The following is a 23,835-nucleotide window of genomic DNA, read 5'->3' as shown; positions in this document are numbered from 1 at the left end:
CTTCTTTGACAGATTTTACTCCAAAAACCTTCTCAAATTTGTCTTCATCAAATCTTTGTAGATTGGACAGAGAACCTTCTTGTTTCTTTTTTTGAGTCTCTCAAATAATCCTTTTGAGTTTGAGATAGACTACTTTCGTTCTCCGAATTGGCTTTGTCATTCTTGACTATCTCACACACGTCGATCTCTCCAAGGAGATCCACCTTTCTTACATTCAAATTGTCGTAGTGGCTCTCTGTGAGTTTAGGGACTTGGAAGGGAAGACAACTATATCACGACATAATGGCTATAAAAATTATTTTCTAGAATTTTCTCTACAATTCATAGACTATTCTTATCTTTAGACAGCTCCGTAGATTTCTCGAATTATTTTCGAAAAATTGGACACGCTATATAACACAAAATGCAACATCATATTCTTGATAGCAATTGCAATATACAATGTACGATCTAAGCTAGCATAGAAAGAAGCTCAATACATAAAAATTTCAAACCACAATTCAAAGTTGTCCAAATTAGAAATCATTTACCAACGAAAACCAAACATGAAATACCAAACTGGTGACGGAAATTTTGTAAGAGAGAAAATTTTCTTTCGTAATGTGGCCGGTTTCCGTGGGAGAGATGTCCAACGGAATCTATGGGAATTTCAAACATTGGATATCACAATTTTTTTTTATCACAACTTACATGCATCAGTGCAATCCAGATACCAAACCATCTATCATAATGTACGATTGATCTCACTATCCAGATTGAAATCCAAGCTTTGGCTGCCCTGACTATCGTCACACTTTTTGGAACCCGACTCTATGGCCAAACACTCGTTTAAATCAATCACCACTTGGTTCATCGCCGGCCTATTAATAGAGCGAGGACGCACACAAGCCATTGCTATCTCCACAGCTTTCCAAGCAGAGCCGTCTCGGAATCCTCCTCTTAGCCTCGGATCGACAATATCTCCTACTTCTCCGTTCTCAACACCACGCGCGACCCATTTGTGAATGTGCAAGCTCTCGTCTTCGCTGATCTTAACATGCGCTTTACGGCCCGTGATCATTTGCAGCAAAACGACTCCGAAGCTATAAACATCACTCTTCTCGTTCAACCGGTTAGTTTCAAGATACCTGCATTATAATGACAATATGGTTATTGAAAAATATTATTTTCACGAAGAGTACGTTTCATCATTTAAATACACAATTAATCTTATAGTAACATCTAGAAAAGTCTAACACTTTCTCTATATAGGACCATAAACAGTGATGTCTCTATATAGAATTTTTTTAATTACAAAAGTCAGATAAATCAAAATGTTTAATACATAATATTTTCTATTTATGGTCCAATTCAAACTCAAAATGTCACAGAAAAACAACTGTTTCAAGAATAGATCAGAAAAAAAAAATCCCATAAATTAATATATAAGTCATTTATTCACAAGGTCCTTAAACAAATTTTATTTACGTTCAAAACTTGTTGAGCCGGTATTAAAATATGTGCTAGCTAATTTTGTTTAAATTTAGTTCATACTAGGGTCCAACGGCTATATAAGCCCAATAGAACTTAAACTTTTGCAAAATAGTCATACTTTGCCAACTATAAGCAAACTAGCTCAAGTAAGATTAATCTAGGTTGGATTAAATTTAATCCCAACGAACTATAAAGACAGAATGTAAGCTTTGTGAAGGCTGAATTAAAATTAATCGAGGCAGGATTAAAGTCATAGTACTCTCAATCGGCTATTTTGCTATACCTAATGAAACTATGGCTATTTTGCAAAAGTCATAGTTTGAATTGGCTACTTCATACCATTTTTCCTTCTTACTAATGTGTACTTACTCTGGGTCGAGATAGCCACGGGTACCGGCAATATTTGTGGTCGTTTGAGTGCCACCATCAGCCGGAAAGTCTCTAGAGAGTCCAAAATCAGCTATTTTGGCTTGGAAGTTTCGGTTTAGTAATATATTCTCAGGCTTGATGTCCCTGTGGATTATCGGCGGCTTGCAACCATGATGCAAGTACTCTAATCCTGAATATTTTCATTAATTTACATGACTATATAAGTTTCATTAGAACATATTCTACTATAAAACTGACAAAAACATAAAAAAGGAAAAGAAAAAGAAAACATTATACAATGATATATAGACAATAACAGCAGCTCTCTCTCTCTCTCTTATGTGTGGAATTTCATCAATTTGTAATCGCTTAATAAAATGCAGCAGCATAAATCTTCAAGCGCTATTCTGCTATAACAATTAGGATTTCTGGACCAAAATATCAGCAGCTCTCTCTCTCTCTCTCTCTCTCTATCTTATGTGTTCATCAATTTGTAGATTTATGAATCGCTTAATAAAATGCAACAACATAAATCTTTCAGGCACCATTCTGCTATAACAATTAGAATTTCTGGACCAAAAAATAAATGAAATTTTGTCGAGATATTAAAAATATAAATTGAAAATATATTATCAAGTCCAAATAGTTCCTAACAAATAAATTATGTGACAAAAAAACATAAACATGAATAATTGAGTTCCAAAAAATAGAACGTAGCCGATTACCTTGTGCTGATTCCACTGCGATTCGCATTCTTTCATCCCAACTTAAGGTATTTGCACTTTTAGCTACAATATAACACCAAGAATATCAAATTAGTCATCTGCACATAAATTCTGCTTTGGCACCAAAGCAAATATTGTAAAGACATCGAATTTTTTTTGGGGTATAGCCAAAGAAACAAACCCGAAATATGTCGGTCTAAGTTTCCATTGGACATGTACTCGTAGATTAGGCCCGAAAAGTTATCTTCCTTGCAATACCCGATAAGGCTGGTCAAGTTTTTGTGGTGAACTCTCATAAGAAGTTTGATCTGAAAAAGTGTATCTCATAAGTCATTAGACTATACCAAACATGGATTATGATGTTGGATCTTTGTGGCATGCTTAGTTTGTTTTTCAAAATTAGGCATTGATTGTCCATCATAAATATTGTTCAAAGCAACACTACGACAAATATCACTTTTACTAGTCAACGAAAAATTAACATTTATGTCTAAAAAAACAAAATTTTAGTTTTAGAAGCGACATTCGCCGCCTCTAAACTTTTTCACATTTTAGAAGCGATTAATCGCTTCCAAGTTTCGTGAAATATTGAGAAGTTTGTTTTTTCCGCTCAGTTTGTTTTTTCCGCTCAATTTTTCATATTTCACCTAGGCATTCGGTTTTTTCAAAAAAATCTTAAAGCTCTTTCTCTCTTTCTGATTCTGCTCCGCATCGGGTGACCCAAGTCCAACCTCCACCTCCTCTCTCTCTCTCTCTCTCTCTCTCTCTCTCTCTCTATCTTGTTCTCACTTATTTTCTTTCTATTTCTCACACTATAGATCTATCTCTCTTCAATTGGAAGCTCAAGCCGCCACGACCTTGGAAGCTCCGCTGCCCCTCCACGTACCATGCTCCGACCGAGCCTTCTCCACCACCATGGTTAGTCTCATTCTCTCTCTCTCTCCTCTTTTTTATTTTTCCAATTTCTTCACACCACCACCGCCACCACTCTCCGGCCAGCCCTCCACCACTCTCATTCTTCACAGCAGCTTGTGCCTACCTGTAGATGACTACACTTTCTACGGAAGGATGGATGACGTCGTAGTCCTGAATTATCGACATGATTGTCGTGTCGTGGTATCTCGATGCCGTTAGTGTGGTAACAAGAACGATGATGCACAAAGACGAGTACGCACGGATAATGTTTGTGGAAGGCAAAGTGTTAATGTGGAGAACGGAATGGAATGTCGTCAAATATTGTAGTCATCGATTTGTGTGGGATCTGTTTTCAATGGTGCCCACAACAAGAGTTGTAATCTCTATTTATGCACACTTGATGTAATATAGTCTTACGAAGACTCTTGCTTGTAATTGCTTATTTATTAATAAAAGTTGAAATGTTCATTCATCCTTCCTTGTCTGAAGCTTTATGATAAAACCTTAGTCTTTAGTCCATAAACAAACCTAACAACATATGAAGAGACAAATGTAGATTTGCATGAACAAACTCTTCATGGTTTGCTTAAAACAATATATTCGCAATCTAAGGATCAAATGACTATTGATCTCAGTACGATTGTTAGGAGAATCTATGATGTCTGGTTATGAGACATTGAGAGTTGGAGACTTTATAGTTCTTCTAGGTATCTTCCGAAGGTACTGAATTGACCAGTGCACTTCTAGAGACAAGATAAGAACAAACCATTTAACCTCTTATGACTCGAAGTCACTACGTATGAATTGCATCATGCTTACCTCATTCCTGAAATGAGACAGGTCATTTCATAGCTTACATATTCTCATTTGAGAAAGTCAGAGTTCGGATTCACTATTTGATTCTTAACAGGACCTATTGGTGAAGTACTAAGTTATGAAGATGTCATGAGTAACTTTCTGAAGATCTCATAGATATGGAATTCATGTACAAGATTGCTGAAATGCAATGTATATCACCTCATGCTTTATTCATTGGAATGTGAATAAATGAACTGGCCAGTATCCAAATTGAGTCATGACTCTTTTGGATGAAACAATGTGACTTGTTAGCTCCTCGTCAATACATTGTTTCTAACTTATTCACAAGCGACAAAGGAATTGAGGAAATAACAACTAGAAGGGTAAAATGACAATTTTGTAAATCCCGACTAGCTGATGATATTCATGAAGGGTAAACATAGATAATATTCGGTGGATCCACTCATCACAATTTAGTTGAATTCTTGAGTAGAAAATAAATTCATTTGAACCGAGAGATTCTCAGTGTCAACTCTTTAGTGGAATCAGTTGACATTAAGCTAAACTTGGAAAAAGTTTGTGAACTTTTGAGTCCAAGTATTTTAGCTCAAGCTTTGTTCATTTGGATCGATGAGGTCACTGTCACAAATCATATCGAGTAGGAATAGTTAAACTAGAAGCTAAGTCAAAACAAGAACAAGACAAGTTTTACGAAAATTGTCAAAAGAGTAATTTTGTCTTTTGTGACATAGGATGGAATGAATGTCAATAAATTTTTTTGACATTGTCATATGATGACATATTATCAGTCGGCCATAACAAGTTCATTAGGCCTTGTGGATTAATTTCATTTCATAGAATTTTACTTGAAAATTCTTAATGGGCCTTTTCTTATGTTGTCATGAACAAATGAAGAAGCATCTAGAAGCTCATTCTAGATGTCTTGGCCGCCCAAGCCAAAGAAAAAAGAGAGATTATTTTGTGCATTGATGTATGAATATACTTGCCAAAAGAAAAAGAGGAAACAAATTTCCTCTACAAGGAAAGAGGATTTCGGCCAAGCAAGGAGAGAACAAAAGAGGAAACAAATCCAAGCCTTCTAGAAGGACTCTCTTGGCCGTGTGAATGAGGAAGGAAGGGGAGAAAATTTTGCTCATGAATATGTGATATTCTATGAAAGAGGAAACTACCTTATTGAAGGTAATCTCTCCCCTATAAATAGAGCCATCATTCCTCTCATTTCATTCATTCCAAAGTTTAGAGATTGAGAAATTCTCTCTCTAGACTTGGCTGCCCATCTCCTCTCTCTCTCTCTAAGTTTTCTTTCGTTTTTGTTTTGGCACCTAGGTCAACATTTGACCTAGTGTTTTAGCTCTTCGACTTTGAGACTTGTTTTTGAGTCGTCGTGTTTAAAAAGTGTACACACACACTAATTCCATTCTTTCTCGAGTGATTATTGTGATAGAAATTTTCGTGGTTGCTCAAGTTCCCGAGGAAAGAAGAGAGACGTGCTGCGAGGGGAGACGAACGTTTCAACCTTCCTAAGGCTTCTCAACGTTCAAGCTTCTCAAAAGTTGGTAAACATATAATGCTCATTAATAGTTTTAATTTATATGTACTTGCTCTTTTTCTAGGTTAGTAAAATCGTTTTATTTGTTTTAAATAAAAATTTTAAATTCCGCCGCTTGCTCGAAGCGTTAAATCTTTTCTTAACCCTAGATCAATTCCAACAGGATCTTCCTGACATTGACGTCTCATCTTCATCTATAGTTCAATTGTCAGCATAGCAAATTGACTTTGATCTTGTGTATCATCGTCACGAAAACTCTGAAGCAGATCTTGTGAGTAACGATAATGAAGAAGACGACGAACCAACTGATTTTATAGACAATGGAGAAGAAGAGGAACTTGCTGATAATTTTGTTGTAGATGGAGTTGTTGATGATATTGGGATAGACAAGAATGATTTTATATGTGATGATGCCGATTGAGTAATGTTTTAATTAGTTTAATACTTACTTTTCAAAAATTTATTTTTTGTTATATGCAGAGGCAGCAATCAATCGGAGACATCTCCATATTAAGTATGAGATGTTATGACGGGAATTAAGGTGGTCATTGTCTTTGACCTACTGCTACAACAATTCTATCAGCCTAAAAAGCAGGGCGACATTGGCACGTTGGGCAACAGTTTGAGGGACCTAGTCCGCATGCACACTCTTACCCATATTCCATCGTGAAATAAAGCTACACCGCGACATCAGGCGACAATTCTGACCGCTATTCACACTGAGTTTGATTTTGAGTACAAGCACAATGAGACCAGGGAGTATGTCCAGGCTGATTGCCCTCGCAGTCTCATCGACAAGGCTATCATCAGCGACAGAAAGGCGAAATACATCTAACTATTCAAGAATACATGTAGTGGAAAACGAGATATGGTAGAGGCTAACAAGCTTAATGCGTTGAGTGAAGACCAGTTGAAGGCCATATTGGATAAGATGGAGTCCGAGGAGTTCAAGGTAAAAATTAAAATATTTTTTTTACATTAATTAACTTGTAATAATATTTTGCAGAGAGTGTCCGCTCGGAACAAAGTTTACCAGGCCAAGAAGACCACAGTCAGTTGGCGAGGGACGATGTCATTTTCTCACTAGCTATGGATGAAGGTAAGTTTTGACAAAAAATATAACTTATTCAAATTATTTAATAACAAGTACTTATTCATTATATACTCGCAGAGAATCCAATTAGGCTAATGGTTTGATGCTCGGAGCGCTCGAGGCATGGGAGAAACTCCATAAAAAAACTGATGGTAGTTGGACTACGTCTGTTGCTAGAGAATACTATGTAAGTTTTATTTACACTAATGATTCGTGTTACAATTAATGTAATTAATTCATTTTTTTAACGTTTATACGCAGGCCCGGATCGTAGAGCAGCTCGCTGATATACGACGGCAAGCTAATGACCGAGGGGAACCCCAAGACAACTACGCTACGGAGCAGGGAGCAGGTTGCGATGGCTTAGGTTCTTGGCATGGGACGTGACTGGGATACAAGGATAAGACCATCAATCCTTTGTACAGATCCTCGAAGCTCGGGCTCACAACATCAAGGCTGGATCATCATCAGCTCAATTAGAGGACCTGGAAGAAGAACTGTTCTTTCTACGGAGAGCAGTAAAGGGTCTAGCTGGTGCATTCATCGCATCTCAGTCAGGGCCTAATACTGGACCGATCGAGCCGGGCCTTGCGTCGAGGTTGAGCCGGATTGCGACATTCTATGGCGGAGAGTTGCCTTCATCGAGCTCCCCATGTACGTCCAAATGTAACCCCGAGGCACATCCACGACCTGAGGATCCTTTTCCATCATCGGTCTCCATCAAAGGGATAACGATCGTAGCCACGACACGCCCAACACTAGACGTGGAGGATGCAGTGGACAACCTCTGAATTTAAAGTGGGAGGTTATTTGATCGCACTTAAAATTTTGTATTTCAGTTTGACATTTTCATTATGTTATAGTTTTTAGTACTTTCGAATATATTTATGAAACTTTTTCATTTTAAAATCACGTTTTTTATTAATTTACGATTTTCGTAAATGAATGAAACTTTTGGTTTTTATGTTTTTGAAAATTAAATTAAAGAGAAATTGTCCCATTTGCCATCAATTTCATAACATTTTCCCACTTTCCACCAAAAGAGTAATTGGCCCAAAATGCCACCGATATGTCAACAATGTTGACATCTAATAGTGAATGGCAAAAATAGATGTCAACATTGTTGACATAGATAGTGGTATTTAGGCAAAATTAGTCTTTTGGTAGAGAGTGAGAAAATGTTATAAAATTGGTGACAAATTGGGCAATTTATCTAAATTAAATTTGCAAATCATAATTATAATTATAATATGAAAATTAAAATAATAAAAAAAAACTTTATAAGCGGATAGTCGCTTCTAGACTTTTTACGCCATTTCGCGAAAGCCTTTTCCTGCGCCATTTTCGAAGACTTTGAAGCGACATCAGAGGCGCCTAATCGCTTCTAAATGTGTCGGTTCTAAAGTTTAGAAGCAACATACTTTAGCAAGCGAGTTTTTTCGCTTTCGCTTTTAAAAATCAAATAAAAGCGACTTTTGTTGTTTCTTATTTGCAGTAGTGCAACTATCCTACAAACTACAAATGCATTCGTCTCTGATATTCCGATTCGTTAAACTGTTTAATCTAAACTGTTACAGCGTTTGAGTGCTGATTTAAAACAAAGATTTTATCTTACTCCTATCCCACATATCGTCTGATAATATGAATTGTTTTCAATTGAAAAGATGTGCTTGAAAACCCACGCCAGTGAAATTTCAAAAGAAAAATCTAGAAATCAACATATATAAATAGTGAGTCTAACTGATTCATAAAGAAATGAAAATAATCAACTAATTAATAGTAAAGGAATCAATCACAAATATTTAATTTTTATTTTAAAGTACGTGTATTGCAAACCGTGTGCAGTAGTATAAAGGTTAGAATGAGAATTTTGTGATGCTAAAACTGATGCCACATAAGCATAATTAATGACTATTTACTTGAGAACTTAAAACATTGGTAAACTTGAAGTGGTTTAGTTAGTTTTAAATCTCTATATAATCTTTATAGAATCTACAGTTTCTTTATAAAAAAAGTATAAATGATTCTCTTAATAACTAATGTTTTTGTAATAGATAATTGGTTTGGGACTTGTAATCCTTCGTAATGTTAAGCATTTAAAATGATTGAATGGTATGTATGTATGTAAAGAAGCAATCATGGGATAAATCGGTTAATCACATGGCTAGATTTTAGTCCTCTATAGAGGATACGACGAGAGAATTGATTATATCAATGGATCGATTTTAATACTTTGGATAAATAAGATCAGTGACGTGTAAGAGTTATTTCAATATTACATATAGGGATCTTGACATAAAATTTGTGCCTTCTCCAAATCGCAGAAAGTCTGTTTAAATCGTCAAGTTGGGCTTTTAAATCTTAAGGATCATAGACTTTTTAAATTACTCACATAAACGTTGTTTTGTGAAATGATATATTTTTTAAGTTACTCACATTTATAGTTTTGTTTCTACAAAAAGAGGACTAAAATATATAGAGATATATATTTAGGTTTGAAAAAAAAATATTTAAAGTTTATGAAAATATTTTTATCTTTCTAAATAAAAAAATCGCTACGAATGAACACTATTTGCGTTTAGGGTCTAATCTCTTATTTTTTTTCTTAAAAAAAAGTTAAAAAAAAAACCACGGAACACTATTTATTGAACATTGTTTCGTGAGAGGGAGAGTCTCCTCCACTTTATATATATATATATATATATATATATATATATATATATATATATATATAATAATATGAAGATAAATGACTTATTAAGGATCTCAAATGTAAGGAGATTTTATTATATTTTAAGTTCACTAAGAGTAGAGTCGGAAAATTGCTACGCATGAGGGACACATAAGACGGATGTGCATTTGTCTTATATAATTAGTGAATTACTTCTCTGCCTCGTGCTACCAATTCTTTCGTCCCTTTATGTCCGCAAAATATTAACTTGGTTATTGTTTATTTATCTATCTAAGTTATAAACCGGTAGTCTACGATTTAATTTGTTCAACATCGCTCCAACTTGACCTCGAGAAAATGTGAAACTGCATATGATTAGCTATTTTAGTAATGTTGCAAGTAAAAACAGTACCTCGGCTTGAAACTCACTGTCGCCCTGTTTTGATGACTCGGAGAGAATCTTCACAGCCACTTGAATTTCGTTTACATAGCCGTAGTAAACGATCCCAAATCCTCCTTTACCGATTTCTTTCTCAAAGTTGTTGGTCATTTCCACAATGTCCAAGTAAGTATATTGATATTTTTTTGGTTCAATCATTTCTGACGCTATTCTTGCCGTGGATTGAGTTGTCTTCGCATTTCCTTCTGTTTTAACTGCCACTGCTGTCTTTGTCAGTCATATATGTAATAAGTGAATATATACACATATATTGGTCATTTTCAACACTTACCTGTTTTCCTTGTCTTTATAAATTTAAACCAAACCGCAATAGCGATTAGGACAAGAAGTACTGAAGCTACTGAGGCTATAACCGGAACAATGTATCTATGCTTGGTTTTCTTTGTCTTTTGGCATGAAAGCGACATGCACAGGTCGGGATTTCCAGATAAGCTAGAAGATCACATAGAATTAAGTGTGCATAAGAGTAAGATTAAATTGTCAGTGTTAAATATGCTATGATGCTGAAAAAAGTGAAGAAAATGGATTATAATATTTAAAAAAAAAAAACCTTAGTAACAGTGAGCCACTGTTCGATTTTTCAACGAGTTCCGGAGGAACTGAACCGCTGAGTTTGTTTCCACTCAAGTCTCTGCAGAGCATGACAGGTTTATTATTTGAAAATTTTCAAAATAATTTGATTTATTTGCTAAATAAACAGTAACACTTGTAAGAGGTGAAAAGTAGTATTGAACCAGATTTATTGCAAAAGATGAAAACAGAAGCACTTACAGAACTCTAAGGGATTCCAATTTCGAAAGGAATTCGGGAAGCGATCCAGTTAAGCTGTTATTCGATAAATCCCTAGAAAAATATAAATTATATTAGAAAATGAAATTCCAGTACACTCAGACTCAGTAGCTATATATATGTACTGATATTTATTAAAACTTACAGTGACTGTATCATGGTGAGATCTGATATATGAGGATTTATCTCGCCAGTTAACCCACTCAACGATAGATTTCTACGCCAAGAAACAGTAAGAGTTTGAGTCATCGCATCAAACTGATAAAAATTTGATGATGAAGTACTTATATGTAAAATATCAATTAATAATTAACTTACAATGATATAACCCTAACTGGATCTTGGCCATTAAAACTGCAATTTAGACCATACCACGTATACTTTTTCGGAGAACACGGATCTCCTTGCCAGTTCTTTCTCACTCCAAAATCTGACTTGATCTTCATCATAGCCTCAGCTATAATGTGTATATAACAGATCAGCAATATGTTTTTATATTTATTTATTCATTGAACTGTTAACCAAAACAATTGGGTAATTAATTACTCTATTAAATGAAAAATAATTATATCAGATACAAAGGTACTATTATGCCAAACTCTCATTCACAGTAATTTTTTTTTACTAAGGACAGACCATCACAAAATTACAAGGGCGGAGGTAGCTTAGGCCTAGAGTGAGGTAGCTTAGGCCTAGAGTGGATCAATGTCCCCTTGAACTTTTAAAAATTAATTTTTTACCCTTAAATTTAAAATTAATTAAATTTTTACTGTAATATTTTATATTTTTTGCTTAAAATTATATAATTTTTTTATATTCATCCCTTCTATATATATATTTTTTTCTTACGCCGCTTATAAATTTACAACTTTTACCCTAAAATTTTATATTTTAACCCAAAATTATATAATATTTTCATATTTACCCGTACTGAATTTTTTTTTCTTACACGCCCGTTAAAGAATTTAGATTTTCTTTTAATCAGATTTGCCCCCGTCGTGCTACAAATTCTAGCGAAATACTTATAACACTACATGGAGAGAACATTTTTTGTCTCTCAATCTTTTAAGCGCTCATACTTTGTAGACACCCTTTATTTTACTTTTTATGGAAGTCTAACTTTACTCTTAGACCCGTGGTACCTAGGATAGCCTAGTGGTAATTCCACACCACCTCATGTGTGGAGGTCGTGGGTTCAATCCCCACTGCAGCAAAGCTGCATTAAAAAAAAAAAAAAAAAACTTTACTCTTAGACCCTCCGACTTAATCCTATACTTACAAAGATGTAGACCATACTAGTTCCTTCGCATCTCTAGCAGATTCACTAAATATCCAATACATTTTAATAATTTCTAGGAGCTTCTTTAGTATTCTAGCCAATCCAAGTAAATTTATTCAGATAACCCTAGTAGGTGATAACCAGGACGGTCCGAGGCTTAAGCCATTTAAGCAATAGCTTAAGGTCCCAAATTTTTTTTGGATAAAACACCAAAAAAAAGGGCATCAAATTTAGTTTTGCCTAATTAAGATATTATACTTATTTTTTTTTTTTTAATATATGTTCAAAAAACCTAATTTTTTTACTCTTGCCTAAGGTCCAATAACAGTTTGGGCTAGCTCTGGTGACAACAATATAACACGTACCATCAAGATCATTGGTTTGTGGCTCTGAAAAGTTCTTAACAAGGTACACCTCGAGCGCATTGAGGATAGGTTGGTGAGTCGACCGCGTGCTCTGTAAAAGGTCAAAACGGATCGTATTGTCTTCGGGTTTTGTGGGCTCAGGCCTAGTGTAAGTCTTGGTGGACAAGTAATCGAGGGAGATGGGCTCTTGGATCCAGAACTTTGCGTTTTCGAAGATGAAGAATTCTCTGGACTGATTGGGCTTGAGAATCTCAACCTCAGCGAAGTGCATGTACACGTTGTATTCGTCGGTTGGGCTCTCGGGCGTCATTTCAAATGTGAAAAAACGACCGGTGGCATTTTCGGGGGCCATGGCCGTGGACATGACGACAGAAGGGATTTGATACGCGTTTCTGGTTTGGGCATCGATGGTGAGATTCGTCTTTAGTACCGGGCGATCGGGGAAGTTGAAGGGTTGCCATATTCGATCATAAACGTCCTCTTTATACCTGTCCAAATCTCAAGCATAAGCTTTAGAGTACTAATAGACGACTAATTGTTTTTATTTATTTATTATTATATTGAACGAATCCATTAAATAGTTGTCAGGTAATTGCACTTTACCCCTAAAACAGTTTTTGGCATTAACCCTCTGTACTTTTGATCTTGCACATATTTAGACCCTCCAAAACACAAATGTTCATATTTTCAACAAAAATATTGAACCAGCTAAATTTTTATGCATATTTTTAAAACACTCACTAACTATTCTCGAATAAATAAATATTTTAGCAAAATCAATCACATATCAAATTGTTTGTTGAAATATCAAACATCGAATATTTTAGAAAGGCCAAAAATACCAAAAAAAAAAAACACATTATTCATAAAATTTTGTTTTAATAATCCTTAATTTTACTGACGCTTTAATATAAAATCACACGTAATTAACCTGATCAAACTTTAAGATTGCAAAATAGCCAAAATTCAGATAAAATATTTTTTAAAAAAAGCCTAAATAAAATAGTTAGGTGGCATAAAATTTGGCTATAGAAAATATAGCCTTTCAGAATTCACGTAATTTAACATGCAATTAAATTTGTTACGTCTGTTAAAAAACTACAATTGCGTTTAATATTTATATTCAATCATGACTACATAGATACACAACCATGAAAACATAAGAATTTCAGAATTTTACAAATATAGATATACAAATATAATACAAATTAAACATATAAAATAATCTGATTTACAAATATATACAACAACGACCAAACAGCCTTTCTAATTTGCATCATATTTGTATATTAATCTGTATTAGAATTAGACCATAAAAAATCTCAGTAAATAACACGAAAACCAATCGAACATATAAACATTGAACATAAGAAACTAACATTTTTTAGATACTGAAAATAACATTATAAAGAAGAAGAAGAATTAAAAAAGGCAATATAGAGTACATCCATTATCACATGTACTATAGTTACAAGCCTTAAATTTTTCCCCTTGTCGAACGTCAAAACTACTATTTTTTTTTCTCTCTACACATTCTCTACTCTTCAAGGCAAGATAATTCATGGAAATTTCATAACTGAGAAAATGTTTAGCTGATTCATATTAAGTTGTATATACCATTACAGTAAGAATTTGGAGATGAGACTGTTTGGGAATTTCAGAGAAAAAACCTCTTCTGATTGATTCTCATTGATTGAATGATTCAGACATACAATACAGTTACATACATTATATCGTTTAGCCTTCTAACAGACTAGGCATAATGGAATTATGTTTGCCTGTTACTTAATGACTAAGCAACTGCTGACTCTGCTTGATGACTCAGATGATACTCTAACACCCCTCTTAAGTGAAACGTGGATTCTTGCAGTTGAAGCTTGTCTTTCAGCATTTGGAATCTCTTGACATAAACACCTTTCGTAAGTACATCAACAGTTTGCTCTAAGGTTTGGACATCTCGAATCTCCAACTGTTTCTCATAACCATATCACGAATGAAGTGAAGATCGATTTCAACGTGCATTGTTTTAGCGTGGAATACTGGATTTGCTGCCATTGCAGCTGCTCCAATATTATCACACCAGACTATTGGTGACTGCACTATGCACTGTAGTTACTTTGAGCTCGCTGAATAGAGATTTTATCCACAACAACTCCACAGCTACATGAGCTAGAGCTCTGTATTCGGCCTCTGCACTTGAATGCGCCACAACTCCTTGCTTCATTGAGCTCCACGAAACTAGTGAATCAGCTAGAAACACACAATATGCAATCGTAGATATTCTGATGTCAGAACAGCTTCCGTAATCAGCATCACCAAAGCTTACTAGGCTCAAGTGCTTTGTTGGTCTTAGAATAATGCCATGTGTGATTGTTCCTTTCAGGTAGCTCAAAACTCTCTTACAAGCTTTCCAATGAACTTATGTAGGGCATTGAAGAAACTGGCTGAGCTTGTTGACTATGTACGCAATGTCAGGCCTAGTCAACGTTACGTACTGTAAAAGGACTTTCCATAGGTTCCCCTTATTCCTTTGACAAAGTGGAAACGGGTGCAGCTGGAGTATAGCAGGGCTTTGTATCAACCATGTTCAAAACACTTTAAGATATCACCTATGTACTTGGCTTGAGATAGATAGAAACCCGTTTAGTCTCTATAAACCTCAACTCCTAAGAAATAGTGAATAGAGCCTAACCTTCAAAGTGCAAACTCATTGTTCAGATCATTAGTGAAAGTCTCCATGGTCTTTTCACAGCTTCCAGTCAATAGGATATCATCAACGTAGAAAAGTAGCAGAAGATAGACCTGATCAGTTGTGTAGATGAAGAGAGACGTGTCTGATCTTGAGTTTGAGAAACCCCTCTTGAGAAGTGCAAAACGAAGACGATCAAACCATGCTCTGGGAGCTTGCTTGAATCCATACAAGGCTTTCTTGAGCTTGCAGATATGGCTTGGTCGGAGAAGATCAATGAAGCCAACTGGCTGATTCATATAAATATCTTCAATTAGCACTCGATTTAAGAAGGCGTTGTTGACGTCTAACTGCTTGACATCTCATCCTATGTAAGCAGCTAAAGTAAGGACAATGCACATTGTACACAGCTTAACCACTGGACTAAACATTTCTAAGAAGTCCATGCCAGATGTTTCTGAGAAACCTTGTGCCACTAAACGTGCTTTGTGTCTCTGGAGTGAGCCATCGAAGTTGTACTTAAGCTTGAACATCCATTTATTTCCTGCAACATGCTGATGGACTAAGCACTAGGCATCATTTTCTTTGAGAGCTTGCAACTCTTTGTTCATTGCCTCAATCCAAGCTGGATGAAGAAGAGTGGTCAACAAATGATGGTTCAACAGGGCCAAGATCTAAGTCTAGCAGGTGTTTAGAGACTGTAAAAATCTTAGGTATATGTACCCCTAGCTTGGATCTTGTGAGCATGTGATGATTGTTTGTGGTCACTATGACAGGTTCAATGACTGATCCCTGGATATTTTGAGTGACATGTATGGGTTGTGGGTTTGGTTGATTTGTGGTGTCAAAGTGTAGGCAAACAGCTAGTGTGTGATCTGAGGCCAATCGGTTTTGAGGTTGATTTCTGGTCATATGGTTTTGAGACTGATATGAGAGTGGGACTTGGGCTTGGGAGCTAGTATTTGGTTGTGCTTGTGTGGGAGACACTGAGTTTGGTGGAGATGAGACACCTGCATCAATAGACACGCAAGTAGATGGACAAGACAAATTTGATCCAGATTGCTACTGATTGACCAAAGGACTGAACTGAAAAGTTGGCAAAACAATTGGATCATCACTGAAGCTGTTTGTGTTTGACTCATAAATCATAGACATGTATGGAAAATTGTTGTTCATTAGAGATAGAATTTCTGGTTATATAGACACGGCCTGAACTGTGAAGACATTTATAAACTTTATGATGTGGACTATAGCCAAGAAACAAACATTTTGAAGACCTGAATTGAAGTTTGTGGGTGTTATAAGGCATAAGGTGAGGGAAAACAGAACAACAAAAAAACCTTTAAAAAATTGTAGTAAGGAGTTTTGTGAAAAAGAGTTTTGAAAGGACTTGAGTTATTGAGTATAGATGTGAGTAATGTGTTAATCACAAAACAAGCTAAATAAAAGGCATCATACCATAAAGAAAGAGGCATTTGAGCTTGAGCAAGCATTGAGAGACCAAACTCAACAATATGCCTATTTTTCTCTCAACTCTGCCATTTTGACCATGAACATGAGGACACGAGTGACGAAAGTAAATGCCATTTTCTTGTAAAAAGGGAACAAAACTCTTGTACTCTCCTGCCCAATCACTCTGTAAAGTGCAAATAGATGTGGACAAGGATTTTTCAACATATTTTTTGAAGTTTATGAAAAGAGTGAGGGCTTCACTTTTCAAAGTTAATGGATTAATCCATGTAAACCTTGAAAAACCATTAATGAAACTAATATAATATTTATATCGGTGTATTGACATTTGAGGTGAAGGTCCCCACAAATCAGTGTGAACAAGTTAAGTTTGTTTGCTTTTGACTGGGACAATTTGAAAGGCAAAGTATGGCTTTTACAAAACTGACACCCATCACATAAATGTTGAGCTTCTTTTATTCAACATTGTATTTCTTTCAAAACATGAGATACAACTATATTTGATGCATGACATAAACGTCTATGCCACAATTGAAATTATTCAAAAAGCCTAGACAAAAAACATTGAGAAGTAGAAAAACAAGAATTGACACTTTGTGGACTCAATTCGACAGACACATAGACTTTGTAAGGACTTTGTAGAGTCGAGATTTGATCAAAATCAACAGCCTGAGATCTTGTTAGAACATAGAGTCCATTTATTTCAAGTGTTCCTTGAAGAAGTGTCGCACCTGTTTTCAGATCCTTCAACAAACAACAGTCATGATAGAATTCTATAGACTCTTCATTTTCAGATGCAAATTTGGTCACACTGATCAGATTTTTCTTTATATTTGGTATTCTAAGAACATTTCTAAGACTAATAGATTTGGATTTGAGTTTACTTAACGTAGTTGAACCAACATGAGTTATGTGCAAGCACTTACCATTTCCTACCATGAGCTTCTCTTTGCTTTTGTAGGAATTGTTGATCTCCAGGTTTTCAAGGCCTGTCGTGACATGGTTTGTCGTTCCTGAGTCCATGTACCATGCTGGATCCATGAATGTTTCAGAGCTGGTGAAGAAGGCATTTGCATTCTTGTTTTGACCTTGTTGCTGAGTTAACAGAGAAGATGATGAAATCTGGTATGGCTCGTCCATTATGTGCCAGCAAGCATGGCTTTATGGCATTGCTTCCCACATATCTGGCATATAGGTCTGGCATTTCCTCGAGCACATTGACTATGTCCTCTTCCAGACCTTCCTCTTCCTGATCTTCCTCTTCCTCGAGCCTCTGAGTAGTTGGCCCTTGCACCTTGTAGCTTGATTTCATGAACCGTTGTTTGTTGCTCAATTCGAGTCTCATGCGAGAGAGCCATGGCGAGAACTTCCTGAATGGTGAATTATGCAATTTTGTCTTCTCCGCTTCGGAATCGATTGCTGATTAACGCAACGATTCATCGTACTTTGCTGGTAATCCTAAGAGAATCGCCATTATTAGATCATCTTATGATATCTCACTACCTGCCAAGAAAAGAGCATCGGCGATGTCTTCCATTTTTGCAAAGTAGTCAGAGAGATTTCCTTTCTTCAAGGATTGGAGTTGTAACTTTAGCGGCATAACACGTGCGTTGGAGTGAATAGCGAAGCGACTCTCCAAAGCACTCCAGATCGCTTGAGAAGTGCTTTTCCTCGTGATTGATCGGAGGATCGTCATGGTGAGAGAAGATAACAGCCATCTAAGCAGCAATTGATCCTCTCTGTTCCAGCGATCAAATTCCGAATTGTGTGGCTTTTCCTTGACTCCTTGCTCATTGAAGACTTTTATGAATTCTGGAAGACAAACCTTGGTTTTATTGATGAAACCTTGAAGGTTGTGGCCATTTATGGTAGGAAGAACTTGTGAGAGCCAAATTGAGTAGTTATCCCTGTCAAGCTTGACGGAGATAGCAGTGTTCAGAGTAGGCGTGAAATGAGAAGCGAAAGTTGTTCTCTGAGACAAATCGTTGACTCGTGATGGCGAAGAAGATGAATCTTCGAACACCATTGTTGCTAGCTCTGATACAAAGTAAGAATTTGGAGATGAGAGTGTTTGAGAATTTTAGAGAGAAAACCTCTTCTGATTGATTCAGACGTACAATACAGTTAAATACATTATACGATTTAGCCTTCTAACTAACTAGGCATAACAAAATTCTGTTTGCCTGTTGCTTATTGACTAAGCAACATCTGACTTAGCTAATACTCTAACAATTATAAATCAATCTAGGTGTAATATTCAGATATTAATCATTATAAACGGAAAAGAATATATATATATATATATATATATATATATATATATATGTATGTATCATTTATTTTAGTGAAATGTCGAGTTTAATCTTTAATTTTTAGAAATGTCAAGTTCATATCTTCAGTTGAACTAAAATCACAAAAAGTTTTAAAATAAATTACGTATATGACGCGAATGAATAAAAATAATTGGTGTTTACATATAAATATTAAAGTCAACGTCAATGAAAAATCAATAAAAAGAAGATTTGTGGCACTATTATCTATTCTAAGGTATAATTTGCTCATTTTAGTTAACAGAGGATAATAAACTCGAGTGAAAACTAAAAGTTCAACTTGATATTTTAGTAAAATATATGGTATATACGTGTCATTTTCCCTATTAATTATAAATCTGTCTTCTTTGTTATACAACCAGAAATCAAGTACGCAGTTTTTTAATGAATTGTTTCGTTTCTGATTTTTTTTTTCTAGATTCACTTTTCTACTAATCTGGATTGCATTTTTTTTAGCGCAGTATACTATTCCGTTAATCATTATTGTGTACTGACCGGTTGATAAGCCTAATACATACATATATATATATATATATCCATATGCCATATAAACTATGTAAAACATAGATTATATTATTACTTCATTATATATCTAACTACGCTGGGTTTGAATTTTTGTATTTATTTATGGGTAATTTAGCAAAATAGCCAATTTAAACGTTGAGAATTGCTAAATAGCCAAGGTTTGGTAAATAGTAGGTAAATAGCCATTTTTATATATTTACAAACGTAAATATCAAGTAAATAGCCACTGCCATATTAAGCCACGTCATCATATATGGCTATTTACTTAATATTTACCAAACCTTGCCTATTTAGCAATATCAAACGTTTAAGTTGGCTATTTTTCTAATTTTTTGTTTATTTATTTATTTATGTAAAATCTATAAAAGTTACCTGACAGGTTTACTGCTCTGGGAACCAATGTCTAGTCGCCGGAAAAGAGCCGCGGCTCCTGTATCGATATAAGTGGAATTCCTCAGAGGTCTGAGCTCCAGAGCTGAAACAAAAGGCGTTCCATGACCTGTGTTCACCAGACACAGGAACACACTGTCCGAAACCAGATTATATATGATCTCCATGGTCGTAACAGAAGAGATATTCACCAATTTCACAGAGCCCCATTTATTGGCACCGATGAAGATATCAAACTGTGGAACTGAATTCTGCTCGTCGTAATCACCGTACAAGAACCATGCCCGGATCAGATATTTGGCGCCCTTCCCGTCGGTGGGCTTCAGGGTGTAGCAGTTTCTCTCTCCATCGGGAAAGCTTCTAACGGTCCTTAGCTGCTGATCGAGGGAGCTCGAGAGGTGTTTGACGGAGATAGTGCTGGTTTTTCCGGTGTCGTTGTCGATGAAACCTGAGTCTGGGACGTAGAAAAGGCCCGTTGCTTCGTCGGTGTAGCTCGAGTTTTCTGGGATGCCACAATCTATGCTAATGAAACCTACCACGATATATAAAATAAAAAGTCATATATATATATATATATATATATATATATATATATCTATATATATATATATATGTCTTCTCGGACCTGAACCAATTAATAGGGCTGGGGTTTCAAAAAGTCATACATATATATACAGTGATTTTTTAGGGTTTCAATAATTTGATTCTGCTACCTGATTGACTCTGAGCATGAATTAGAGTTGTGATAGAAAGAGCACCAAGCAATGCGTAGAGAAATTTCTCAAACATCTCCATATTCATATGTTCTGTGTTCTTCTACTTTTTTTTTTTTTTTTTTTTGAGTAGCTGTGTTCTTCTACTTAATTTATTTTCTTCTTTTGTAAATGTCAATCCTTAGTTGATATATATATATATATATATATATATATATATATATATGTATATATATATATATATATATATCCGTACATAATACCGATAGTAGTGTAAGTTGTATCCATGTCTTGTTGTTCTTGATTTTTATTTTCGTATTTTAAATTTTTAATTAATCTCAGTTGGTGCAAGCAAATGGTTTGAAGCAAGTCTAGTTAGGAATTTTTATTATTTTTTTTTTAAATAATGTTTGTAATTAATATATATCTGAAACAGTCCAATTGAGGATGTAAAACAAATGGATTTAAATTTAATTCGATTTTAGTAATTGTTAAATTTTGTATGTATACTGAAAAAGGAAGTGTTGTTTCTTTCTATTTTTTTTTATTTTTTTTTTTATGTAAAATAGCCGTTTATTTTGCTAGTATGTTATAGCCGTTGTATAATAAACAAAATCTAGTTGTGTTTTGTTTAGTTCCGTAGACATATGTCAACTTAAATTGCATCAATAATAATGGCTCCTGAACAATTATTTAAGTCACGTATTTTGAGATTAATTTGACTTTACTTTTCTTAATTATTTATATAGTGCTGTTATAAACATCAATATCACAGTTCAAGGGTATTAGCGTCAATGTCTTCATTAAAACAAGAGAAATTGCTCTATTTGCCACTCTTTTGATAACTTTTTCCCACATTCCACTAAAACCTTAATTTGTCCCAAAATGGCACCAAGACAAGTGTAAAAAGTCAAGTTTGCCCTTCACTATCTATTTTCTTTACAAATTGGTCTATGTTTACTCAGCCATTTTCTCCCGAAATGAAGACCGATTAATACTCGAGATCTCTTAATACTCAGTCAAAACTCATTTACCCCGAATTGTTCTCCTATTTCTCATATCAAACTCAAACTTTTCTCATTTTCCCTCTCTCTCACGTCAAAACCGTCGAACTTCTCTCTCTCTCTCTCTCTCTCTCTCTCTCTCTCTCTCTCTCTCTCTCTCTCTCTCTCTCTCTGTAACTGCATGTAACCTCCGGGAAACCGTCGACTCAAACCCACCCATTTCGTCTCTACAGTAACTCTCTTTTCTGAACCCACTCAAACCCATCACTTCTTACCCGAACCCCTAACATCGAGAAGAAAAATGGCGGACTCAAATCCATCACCCCTGCGTCCGACACCCCCGCGTCGGAGTCCTCCACTAGTACAATTAATAGCATCAGGTGCGACAAAAGTCGCACCTGAAAGCATCAGCGTCGCACCTGAAAGTATCATCAGGTGCGACTTTAGATGCGACAAAGTCGCATCTGAAAGTGCGCACCTGATGATTTTAGGTGCGACTTGTCGCACCTGAAAGTCATCACTATCAGGTGCGACATTTTAGGTGCGACAAGTCGCACCAAACGTCGCACCTAAATATCCCTCAAAATAAGAAATTAAAGCGTGAATTATACAATCAGATGCGACTAGTCGCATCTGATACTTTCGCGGGAAGAGTATCAGATGCGACTAGTCGCATCTGATAGTAATTCCCCGCGAAATATTTGGCAGGTGTTATTACAATCAGATGCGACTAGTCGCATCTGATACTCTTCCCGCGAAAGTATCAGATGCGACTAGTCGCATCTGATTGTCTGTAGTTATTTTTTTTTTAAAATGCTGATTCTAATAGAATCAGCCTATTAAATATATAAAAATTATAATTTAAAAAATTAATTAAATAATTTTTTTGTTAAATTAAATAAATAATTTGAATAATATTAATTAGAATAATTATATAAATAATTTAATAGAAATTCTAATATTAAATTCATAAAATTTGATCATTTACATTCAATAAATTAAAAAAATTACAATTTATTCTTTTTGTTTCCCTTTTTCATTCGAAGTCTGCCAATTCTGGAATGCACGGCCTCCTCTTCCGCCAGATCTTGCTTGTGCGCCTTGGCGGCCTGATGCGCTGCCGCTCGAACGATGTCGTTGAAATTCTACCGAACCTGGCGTCTGATCAGCATTTGGCATTGAAGCGGATGGTGGCGTCTGAACATTCGGCATTGAAGCGGATGCCGGCGTCTGAACATTCGGCATTGAAGATGATGGCGGCGTCGTCCCAGGGTGCATCATCGCGGGGGATGTCTGCATGGGAGACGGATGCTGCTGTGTGTAGGCAAAGAACTGTCGCTGAAACGCCTCCATCTGAGCTTGTTGTGCGGCCAACGCTGCTTGTAGCTCGCTAATCACTGGATCTGGAACGCGCGTCGATGAAGAACCTGAGGACGAGCTGTCGTCCTGAGCCTGAGCCAAGAGATACGAGGATCTCGGGATCGAGGGACCTATCCCGACATACCAATCTCGACGTTGCCCGAGAACAGTATCCATCGCGTACTGCTCCGCCTGGTCTATGTCAAACATTTGGCCTGACTCCGCTGCTTGTCGCTGCATATCCTCGACTTGAGTCATAATTCGCGCCTTCAAACATATGTTAAAAAAATTATTAAGATTATCGAAATTTGATTATTAAGTAATTAACACAAGTAACTTACAAATGCTTGTTGCGCCCAAGCTGTCGTCCAATTGCCTTGATCATCTTGATGTTTTTTCTCCCACGTGTTTAACGCCGAGGCCAAAGTCCCATCTTCCCTACTCTGCAGTTCTTATGAAAATATGAGTAATGTATTTATTGCAAAAAAAAAATTACAAAATTAGAATAAACTTACGTTCAAATGTCGATGAGCCAAAAAAGAAATCGACCCTTGTGTGGACTTCGTTTTCTTGTTCTTTGAATTGTCTCTGTTGCGAGTAGACTTTTTCTGCACATATTAAATTGCGTTATAATTCGATTTCATAGAAGATAACATAATTTTTTGAATTATACATTACCTTCTAATCGTCAGTTGCGAACTCCTCTATCACCTTCTCCCAATCGTCTTTTTGATATCCTTTTGGGATTTCTTTCTTGGCGACATTCATTTGCCCACAACATTTTCCTAAGAAAGTCCCTGATAATCTAGACTTTTGGTTGCGCCTCATACGCTTTGCATCACGAATGA

At 35.7% G+C, this 23,835-nt stretch overlaps 1 protein-coding gene across 1 annotated transcript; it reads right to left on the bottom strand.

Moving 5' to 3' along the window:
- Positions 1-724: 724 nt before the first annotated feature.
- LOC149407319 (putative LRR receptor-like serine/threonine-protein kinase At1g05700) lies at positions 725-20,712 on the bottom strand. The gene is made up of 13 exons (XM_089619844.1): positions 20,625-20,712; positions 19,894-20,443; positions 12,508-12,995; positions 11,182-11,320; positions 11,009-11,080; positions 10,846-10,917; positions 10,625-10,705; positions 10,346-10,506; positions 10,027-10,256; positions 2,749-2,875; positions 2,568-2,630; positions 1,843-2,032; positions 725-1,127 (listed from the first exon to the last, which is right to left on the bottom strand). The coding sequence occupies exons 1-13, from the start codon at positions 20,710-20,712 to the stop codon at positions 725-727; spliced, it is 2,664 nt and encodes an 887-aa protein (XP_089475970.1).
- Positions 20,713-23,835: the final 3,123 nt, after the last annotated feature.

The sequence above is a fragment of the Urtica dioica genome, chromosome 1 (assembly GCF_054948205.1).
Source record: "Urtica dioica subsp. dioica isolate 48M chromosome 1, U.dioica_male_clone48M_v1_H2, whole genome shotgun sequence".
NCBI lineage: Eukaryota > Viridiplantae > Streptophyta > Magnoliopsida > Rosales > Urticaceae > Urtica > Urtica dioica.
This window is presented reverse-complemented; position numbering and strand designations above follow the sequence as displayed.

Coding starts and splice junctions, on each gene's coding strand:
- LOC149407319 (XM_089619844.1), bottom strand. CDS start 20,712: ATGAATATGGAGATGTTTGAGAAATTTCTCTACGCATTGCTTGGTGCT. Junction 2,876..10,026: donor ACAGTGAGTTTCAAGCCGAG/GTACTGTTTTTA, acceptor ACACTTTTTCAG/ATCAAACTTCTTATGAGAGT. Junction 2,033..2,567: donor CGCAGTGGAATCAGCACAAG/GTAATCGGCTAC, acceptor GAAAATATTCAG/GATTAGAGTACTTGCATCAT.